The following is a 10,610-nucleotide window of genomic DNA, read 5'->3' as shown; positions in this document are numbered from 1 at the left end:
TAACGGGCGGGCCGGCGCCGGCGCCTTCCCCGGGCGGGTCATTCCGGTGCGGAGTCGTGTCCCGCTTGTCCCGCCGCACCGTAACTCCAAGCCTCAAATGGCGGAGCTGCTTTCCTTTCCTGTATCTGCTCCTTTGTTTCAGCCGAAACTCTTAAGGGCGATAGTGAGAAAACATTGTAGCTCGATGTCTGTCCCTCCTTCTTCCCAGCTAATCCCCTATCTGGAGAATAGAGGAGGCGTGTCCTGCCATGGTAAGGAGATAAATTCCCGACATCTGTCGCTAGGTTTATAAACACAATTATTTTTAGTGGAGCTTTCCTCAGGGCACAAGTGTAAGTTGAGAAAGCATTTAATATACTGAGTTTAAGGAAAACGATCACTGGCAGAAGGGAACATGAAGCAGTGAACCTATTAAGAGTTTTTCTTTTATATAGTAATGGACCACTCCATGCGTGGAGGATTTTATAGGTGCCAGACAGAACAGGATGATAGGAGCATTTCCATGTTAATTACAATCATTCAAATAATAATAACAAGAGTGCCTTAATAACTGTATCTTTTACTGCAAAATTGTGGACATCAAGAGGAGCTTTGTGCAAACACAACATGATTTAAACTCATTGTGTAAGTGATGTAATGAAACCTAAGCATAATATGCTTATATCAAAACTGACTGCTCAGTGTATGTCTTTGTTTGTCACACTATAACCATTCACAGACAATACAAATTGTTTTGAAGCATCCCCTCCTCCACTTAATTGTTTGGCTGAAGGTAGTTTCCAAGTCTGGAAATTCCCGATTTTATCACCTCAGATGAAAATTTTGACCTTAGTGTTCACCTCATGGAGCCATTGCACTTTACTTGCAAAGCAGGTGCACTTTAAAATCTTCATTGTTCTCTGTGCTCTGTTTTCTGAAATCTTTGACATCTTGACATTTTGACATAATTTAGCCAGTGTTTAGTCCACATTCCTCTAGAATTTCATTTTGTTGGTCTCACATTTCAGCATAAGCTAATTTTTGCAAATTCCTGAGAGTTTGAGAAACTGATAGCAATCCAGATGCAATTAATTCTGATTAAAATATCAAAATACGTCCATTTACACAAAGAAATATTGGATTCTGTTAAATGGAGAGGGCATGGAAAAAAGGAGGAGAGGAGAGGAAAGGAAAGCTAGTAACACTGAGTCAACCAAATGTCCAAAATAGAACATTTTTGATATTTCATGAAAGGGAAAAGTTTTAATGGTATCTATGATTAGACTTTTCATGAGACCACAAAAAGGTTGGAAGAGTCTTTGCGTGATCCTGTACAAATAATGGTTCAGGAGTCCTCAAGAAATCCTGGCTCAACTTCTGCAGCCCTTTGAGTATCTCTGTGCTGTATTACTTTTTAATACTTATTCCAGAATGCCTCTGTTGCAAAAGAGTGGGTGAGTCTTAGTTAAGGTCTCATTAATACTGATGTCTGCAGCCATTCAGTACTTCCTTATTCCTTCAATACTAGAGCTAGTCCAAAACAACCTTTGCCCTGTAAGACATATAGTGTACTTACCCAGATGTTGGTAGCAGCTGTTTCACTCTCTGGAAATGCCCCTTTGCATAGAATGGTTTGGGTTGGAAGAGACCCTAACGATCATCTAATTCCAAACTCCCTGTCAAGGGCAAGATGACACCCACTAGACCACGTTGCTCAGAGCCCCATCTAGGCTGGCCTTTAACGCTTCCTGGGATGGGGCGTACACAGTGTCTCTGGGCAACCTGTTCCAGTGCCTCACCACCCTCAAAATAAAGAATTTCTTCCTAAGCTCTAATCTAAATCTAATTTTTTAGTTTACAACCATTTACTCCGTGTCCTATCACTAAAATGCTTGTATAAGACATTGCTCTTTTTACCCTTTAGGTATTGGAAGGCCTCAATGAGCTCTTGCCAGAACCTTCTCTTCTCCAGGCTGAACAACCTGAGTTCTCTCAGCCTTTGTAGGAGAGATGCTTCAGTCCTCTGATCATTTTTGTGGACTCTCTCTGACAGGTCCACATCTTTCTTATGCTAAGGACTCCATACCTGGACACAGCGCTCCACTTGGGGTCCCATGAGGGCAGAGTAGAGAGGGATAACCTGCCCTTGATTTGCTGGCCACCCCTCTTTTAATACAGCCCAGGATACCATTTGCCTTCTGGGCTGCAAGTGAACTCTCTAAGTCCTTCTCAGCTCAGTTGCTCTCAACAAGTTCTTCTCCCAGTCTGGACTCATGTCTAGCATTGCCTTGACCCAGGTGCAACACTTTGCACCTGGATTTGTTGAACCTGAGGTTCCTGTGGGCTCACTTCTCAAGTTTGCCCACCTGGATATGATCTCTTCTTTCTGTTGTGCCAACTGCACCATTCAGCAGACTTGCTGGTGTGCACTCAATCCCACTGACAGTGTCATTGATAAAGGCATTAAAGAACCCTGGTACCAAGACAGGTTTCCGAGGGACACAACTCACCACCAGCATCCACCTGGACATAAAAGCACTTACCACAACTCTGGCTGCATCCATCCAGCCAATTCCTTATCCCCTGAATATTCTATACATCAAATCCATGTCTTCAGTTTGGAGATAAGGATGTCATGTGGGACCAGCTTACGGAAGTCTAGGTAATTGACATCTGTGAGTCTTTGTCAACTGTTGCTGTCACTCTATCATGGAAGGCCACCAGATTGGTCAGGCATGATTTGCCCTCAGTGAAGCTATATTGGCTGTCTTGGATCATCTCCTTGTATTGTATGTGCTTAACATTTTTCCATGAGTATCTGCTCCACAGTCTTCCCAGGAAGGGGAAGATCTCTGGTATGTCCTTCCCTGGGTCATCCTTTCTCCTCTTTTTTGAAATATGTTTTTTTTTTTTTTTTTGATGTTTCTCTTTTTCCAGTCACTGAGCACTTCACCTGACTGCCAGGGTTTTCCAAATATGTCTTAACAGCATCAATCGCTCCCCTCAGGACCCTGGGGTGCATCTCATTAGGCCCCACAGACTTGTGGCTATTCAGTTTCATCAGGTGGTCTTGAACCTGCTCTTCACTTTACAGTGAAAAAAAACCAGTTTATAGTATACCTTTCATTTTTTGCTTGGATCTGTCCTCTGGCACCTTACCTAAACCAAGTGGAAAAAAATGAACTCTTTAACCCAAAACTAAAAGAAGTATTTCCATGAAAATGGACTACATTAATAATTCCTATTCAGTTGCTAACAAGTGACCATAGTGAGAGCTCTGGTGCACCTGGAATATTTTACAGCATGACTGTGGCTCCTCCGTGTAAGGGAGCAACTGGTCAGAGGAGAGTAGGTATTGCAACTACTTCACTGTACAAGACAGAGCCCAAGGCAACAAGAGGTTTGAATTGCTCTCTGGTGTTCAAATCCTACAACAGGTACCTAAAACCACACAGGTTGTGTAGTAGACATTTGCAATGTGATTATAAAGGGTGGAGGTAATGAATGTCCTTTATTATTTATTAGCATATTGCAGCTCTGCACATAAAATTCTGGAAGGGAAAAATGATGAAGAATAATTAGGTAGAGATGTAATTAATTGTGTGCTAGTAGTACTTGCATTATGTACCTTAATACAATGAAGAAATCAACTGACAAATATTTCATTTATCTTCAAAAGCTAAAGATACAGTGAACATGTCAGACAAAGCATGTCTGAAACTTTGGGAAAAACATTGATGTGCAACTTCCATTCCCACAGAGCAAAAAGTACTTGTTCCCTTTACTTTAGAACACATTTAGTAGTACACAATTTATATATAAACTATGCATAATTTAACACTGTAATTTTATCCTAGATTTCTGTTGACATGAATAAATGAACCACATTCTTTGGAAAACCATCTTATCATACATAAAACATCCATTCTTCCTTCAAGTGCTCAATAAATCTTCCAGGGTGAAAGAGACTTAATTTTTTGAAGGGACAAAAGAGTAAATGAACAAAACCACTTACTGGTTCTTGAGGCCACCCTCCTATTTCAGCCCAGAATTGATTACCCTGGCATCTGCTGGGTCTGTGGGTGTATGGGCCTTTGTGTTGTGAAGTATTGCTGAACTGAAATCAATACATGGAGGTAGGATTTCCTGGTATTATGGTTAATTTCTTCTCTTTTAGACTGGTGGCACAACTGTATTAAAATTTATTAGACAATGTTTTATTACCAGTGTGTAAAGATGCATAAAATGTATTTGTGAATTAATGGAGTTTCTAAGTAGCAGGCCAGTTGAAAAGAAATCACCTAGCCCAAATCCATGTGTATTCTGAGCAGAATCACCCCCCCCTAATAAATGGAAAGTGCTAGAAGCTTTTATCCACCTTCAGTTTGTACTAGCTGTGGGAAAACATAAGTAACAATGAGTGAAGAATATGCTAAACAATTTCTTGACTAGTTATTAACATACTCATACTTCTCAAGTTTTACTTTGTGTGCTTTTCTGTGCTGTTGTGTAAGGAATAGTCAGGTTTTAAGGACATACTACTCTTGAGGTATATAACTGGCACACGTAAGGACGGATTTGGGATGTAGCTCCCACATTACACAACTGAGTGATGGCTGCCTTGAGGCAGTGGTGCATCTGCTGGTTGGGGGGTGGTCAGATCTCCCTCTGAGTGGGCCTGTTTCTCTCTGAAAACTAGCAGGAAAATCTGATATGACAAAGTTAATTTTGGTGCCTGCTGTTGGGCAGTACAACTCCAGGTCTTAAATGACAGACTACTGAATTGGAATTCATATAATCCTAGTTCTACTCTGTGCTGGTTTTGGCTCGGGTAGAGTTGATTTTCTTTGCAGTAGATAGTGTGGGACTATGCTTGGGATTTATGCTGGAAACACTGTTGATAACACTGGGATGTTTTAGTTACTGCTGAGCAGTGCTTATACAGCCTCAAGGCCTTTTCTCACACTGTCTCACCAGGGAGGAGACCGGGGGCACACAAGAAGCTGGGAGGGGACGCAGCTGGGACAGCTGGCCACAACTGTCCAAAGAGATGTGCAATATGACCCATACCTTATAGTGTCATGCTCAGCCATAAAAAGTGGGAGAAGAAGAAGGAAGAGTGGGGATATTTGGAGTGATGGCATTTCTCTTCCCAAGTAACACATGGTGGAGCTCTGCTGTTCTGGAGGTGGCTGAACACCTGCCTGCCCATGGGAAGTGGTGAATTAATTCCTTGTTTTCCTTCACTTGCAGCGCGTGGCTCTTGCTTTCCCTATTAAACTGTCTTTTTATCTCCACTCTGGAGCCTTCTCATCTTCCGGTTCTCCCTGCCCTCCCCCCACCCTGCAGGGGAGTGAGCAAGGGGCTGCAAGATACTTACTTGCCAGCTGGGGTTAAACTACAGCATACCCTCACAGTGTCGCTAATTTGCTCTGATCTTGGCCAGTCCCTCCATTTCCCATCCCAGTTTTTATCTGCCTTTTACAGTTAGAGGTTAAGCTCTGTAGACACAGTCTTTCTGAAAATTATACAAAATTTTCAGAAAGGCACAATCTTTCTTTATGCTTTTTTCAGCACATACAGCCTGGGGAATGTTTTTGTGATGTGAGCAGATAAATAAATATGCAATGCAGTACAGATTCTGAATGCTATAAATCAACACACACAGAGGCTGTGTGGACATATTGTGGACATTTGTTCCTTGCCCAGTGCAAGGACATAATCTATCAGCTCCCCAGAATCTTCACATCATCTGTGGCTGACTCCAAACCTGTCACATGTGTATCCCTACACTTGCAAACAAATATATACACCCTAAAAAAAACATAGTGGGATGACTGTAATAAGATTTTGGGCAATAAGATTCTTGTATTTCCTTAGCTCTATTATCTGTCCAAATGACATTATTCTCAGTACGCCATCTGAGCTAGTCATGGTTCTTAACACTTACAGCTTTCTTACCAATTTCAAAAGGTTCATCCCCAAATGCATCATCCCTATAGAGAAAGTGAGGTTAAGTGACTTGAATAACGAGGAATTAATGAGTAATGATGAGTTTGCAGTCATTCACATCTTGTCATTCAACAGAGCTAAGACAAATTATATCATTCTAGTAGGTGACTAGGAATCTAGAAATCTGAGAGTTGAGGGTTACAGCAAAGTTGGTTCATAATACCTAAGAATGGACTAAACATTTTAAGAACGTAATTAAGGAATTAGCAAGTGCCTAAAAATATAAAAGCATTAAAATGTATAATTGAATGTGTATTGCATGTATTTATAACATGCCTTCACAGTTTAATTAGTTTCAGTTTTAAAACATAAGATATGAAAAACAGTGTCAAATTGTTTAACCAACATAGAATGATGTAAAATGTGTACTTTATATGGAGTTCCTGTCTGCATGGCACCACTGATTTATCTTCAATTGGCATTTGTTGGGATTGAGCTCCTTTATGGTACTGCCTTTCCTGAAAAATGGGTCCTTCCCACATGCTATTTTATTGAAATCAGTATTTGCCACTGATCGCTGTTTCTTTTTTAGTCTGCATGTTATATAATCCATATCCTTAAATACATTCATTCAGAACCCTTAAGCTGAACAATCGTCTCCAAACTAATATTGGTTTAAAACAGCTTAAAGTAGACCTAAACTCATCTCACTTTTCTGTTATTAAAATAACACAAAATTTTGTATAATTTTCAGATTTTGGTGTTGTCTGTATAATTATTTAATATTTTCCTTCTTATGTATTTTCTGCTTTTCATATCCTTTTTCAATTAATTCTGGTTTTCATACTTTATATGGCTTCATACTTATGTTTCTTTTCATGCCTTTTTCTTGTGATTTTCAAGTCCCTTTCTCTACCTCTTTCTTTCATTGCTAGTTTCCTTCTTTCTTCTGTGTGCTACAGGATGTGCTAGAATAGAGTCAGGTAAATTGCAGTCTGGTTTCTTAGTTTTGTGGCCAGCATTTCAGGAGTCACTTCCTCTCCCCATCTCTCTGCATCCCAGTATGGAAAAACAAGATAATAAGCTGGCTCCTGTGTGGTTAGCTTTGAGGCATACTGGTGGGAAGCTCCTTTAAGTAGACTTATTGTCTTTCTGTACTATACCTCTTTTCTACCTCAGTGATCTCCCCAGTAGTCATCACTATTTTCAGCTCCTCAACTAATTCTTAGCTCCCACTTCTCCTTCCCTCCTCCTCCATCCCCATCTTCTACCAGTAACATTTTCAATGTACACCTTCAGCATAGTATGGGTATTACTAATTTTGCCATTTTGTGCAGATTATGTGCCAGCTACATTCACTTTATCTCTCTCTTCAAGGAGAGCTGTGGCAGCTCTCAAGTGATTAGTTCCATTGATTTCATGCTGACTCATGTCAGTAAAGAACATGAATGATGGTGCAACGCCTGATTTTAGTTATAAAAATGATCACAAGACTCTGAGGAACATAAGAGATGTAGAAAAAGCAAAACTGTTCATTTATGAATAGCAATCATGGTGTCCTATGAAACCCTGTAAAGGGCAAATGCACACATGTGAAGGCAGCCCTCACATGTTCTTTCATGAGGTTATTTAAATTGTGGTTACATTGATCTAGGGCCGTTGGGAAAAGATTTAGACAATAACTACTTGGAGATTATAGTGCTAATGTCAAGCAGAAATCAAATGTTAGCCATATCTTGACTATGAGGAAAAGATATGCCCTGTCTGTGTCAATGTGTTTCTATATCCACAGTAATTTGCTATGAACCTATTTTTCTGATGTTTGTCTATACAGCCTTTGGCTTTGAAGAATTTTAATCACTTTCAGTGAAGAAGCAGGAAACAGACAAATCCTGCCAATGTTAAGTGTCTCAGACTAAGTGCCAGAAGTGCTATTCAGTAAGTTGTCAAGTAAAACTGGCTCAGTCTATATGGCTGTAGTGAAATAAAATGCAACATTCTGATGTTACTCTCTGGAGCTAAATATTAACACTGTGTAACTGAGGAGAGGATGTAGAGACTGAATGAAAATGGCAAAGCATAGTGTAGTTTTTATGGGTTGTAAAGCCATAAACTATAGACCATATCAGACTAAACTATAGGTCATAAAAGCTAAGCAACACTTCCATCCTGCCTTAGATGGAAGAGCACCTAGGATAGATAAAGGAATTGTTTGAATGCTCATCATTTTTTGTGAACACTGATTCATGTTCCCGTTACATGCCCATTTTATAGCTGTCACTGCTGATCACTTTAAAATCCCATGGCACTTTGTGAAAAAACACAGTTTTAGCTCTGACCTCATAATTACAGCAACATCTCTTACACATCATGCAGTTCGACCTGGAACCACTGCTTTTCACTGAGTGCCCAAGGCCCCAGTTCTGTATTTAGACTTACTATGGGCTGTTACGTAGCTGCTGTTTTCTCTGGTCAGCAGTTCAGCTGAGGGCTTCTGGAAAGATGCAATTCCAATAAAGTGCTGGATGCAGGCCAGTGAAGATATATTGCTGATGATTTATTTTGATTTTATGCTTTAAATGAAAAAGAATCAAGACTGAATATAGGAATAATAGAAAAAAAGCAACCCCCAATGTGCCAAAAGAAATCAGAAACAAAAAACCCCACCAATAATGCACTGATTATGGAATATCTGGAATATTTTCTGAAATGATGTCACTAAAATGTACCCATTACATAAAAAGTAAGCCAAGGTTTCTTATGTTCTATAATAAATCTAGAGTATCTTCACTGAAAAAACTAATTGAATTAATGCAAGAATATGAATGAGCAATATGTTGATTCTTTCTCAGAAAAATTACCATTCAATGAAATGGAAAAATTATCAGAAATGTTAGAACTATGAAATTACAAAATGCCATTTTCATATGAATCACGATGTGCCCAGGCTATGCATTGTGACGCATATTACAGAGTCAGGAATTTAGCAAGATGCAGACAACCATGACAAAAATCAACCAAGTAGTAATAATAATTAATTTCTCAAAAGGTGCCTGAAGAAGCATACCTGTTCTACCCTTTAAAAGGGAATAAGATAACCTGCAATTATTTGAGAGCAAAAGAGGATTTAATCTGGGGAAAACTTATTAAGTAACTGTGCACATGAAAGATTCTTTCAGCAGCAGTTTTTGGTGAACAGTCAGAGAGAGTAATCCAGAGCAGGTGGGCATGTAGGATTCATGTGGTAATTCCAATTATTTTCTATACTCATGATAATGCGTGTCCAGTTGTTGTTTTTTTTTTATTCCACAAACTGACCCAGTTAAATGTTTGTGTATTTAATATGCCTGAGAAGCTATAATTAGACCATTTTTAATTATTCATCACTCTTAACTCTTCTCTGGAGTGCAGTAATTCAATACAACAGTTCTGAATAATGGAACAGCACCTTGTTGTGAGGAACTTTTTGACAATACTTAAGCTTCTGTTTCTCATATGTGATTTTTTCCAGTCCTGCAATTTTATGTGAAGACTAATAATTGTCTTGGAATATTTGTCTTGTTATGAAAATCTGGCACTCTTTCTATCCTGGAAAAATGGTACAAATTCATTTACCTAAATACATACTTTTGAGCACAATGGAAATGGCTTTTTGGTTGAAAGTTAAAGTGTATTTTAGGCTTATCAGCCATACTGTACTGTGACTAACTAAACTTGAAGTCCTCTGTTTATTTGCAGAGCAGCTATTATGCAGATCAGGTAAGCTGTGGCATGTTTCCTTCTGTTATTTTGGAAGTGTTCTCTTCAAGATAATCAGCAAATAATTTACTTTTCTGCTTATTCAGGACATGATCAAACCACTGGAGTTAGTATCAAGATCACAGTAACTCCAAAGAGCTCTGGACAAACATTTATGAAAAATGCCACAAAAATATTAAGCAGTACCAAGCTGTGGTATGTCATATTTGCACATACCCATTCCTGTGATCTGGACTGAGGCAACCTACATGTTCTTGCTCAGCAGAAAACATTTCAATAGGTTGTTCAAACAAACCTAAGCTAAAATGACTCCCTAGAAATGCTGAAAACATGTTTTTAAATTCATGCGCCAATTAACAGGTAAAGCTCATTATTATAGCTATGATTATACCTGTGTTGACTGCTAATGTCAGATTAAAAAGTAAATTAGTATTTCATACCATACACCAAACGAATAATTTTACAGAAGTGTGATTTACCACAAGTGTGGAATTACATTATCAATTTACTTCATCATATTTCACCTCCTTTGTAAAGGCTGAAGTGCAAATACATTTAACTCACTCAGCTGCATTGACTTTCTCTAGTATGCTTGACACCTGTCTGGGAGACAAATACAACTTTTTGACATATACTTCTCCTGGAATTCCTAGGCCCATGCTTAGTTTTTTTCTGTAATCTTATTGAGGCCAATGAACTATGTAGTTTCTACTCAGGTTCCTACACACAACTAAAAAAATACTCTATTTTATGTGGTATGAGACTATTTCAAGTGCTGCAGCGTGACGGATGATAGCTGGAAGCAGGTTTGCTGTAAGGTATCCTCAAACAGTGCCACCCAGGGGTTATGTAGGAGATATGCTCTTCTTGCTGTAGACCTTGACATTCCCAAGTAACCGCATTTCGAGCTAGTGCCTGTA

At 39.2% G+C, this 10,610-nt stretch overlaps 1 protein-coding gene across 1 annotated transcript in view; it reads left to right on the top strand.

The window, feature by feature from the left end:
* The first annotated feature begins 73 nt into the window (after positions 1-73).
* Positions 74-10,610, top strand: part of LOC115948418 (mediator of RNA polymerase II transcription subunit 1-like) — a 26,482-nt gene continuing 15,945 nt past the window's right edge. Inside the window, exon 1 of the mRNA XM_031060868.1 lies at positions 74-251. Within this exon, the coding sequence (XP_030916728.1) occupies positions 98-251 (154 nt within the window). The 5' untranslated portion in view covers positions 74-97. The remainder of the gene's footprint in view (positions 252-10,610) is intronic.

This window comes from Geospiza fortis, unplaced genomic scaffold (assembly GCF_000277835.1).
Source record: "Geospiza fortis unplaced genomic scaffold, GeoFor_1.0 scaffold265, whole genome shotgun sequence".
Lineage (NCBI taxonomy): Eukaryota > Metazoa > Chordata > Aves > Passeriformes > Thraupidae > Geospiza > Geospiza fortis.
Note: the sequence above shows the minus strand (reverse complement) of the source record. Positions and strands in the feature narration are given on the sequence as shown.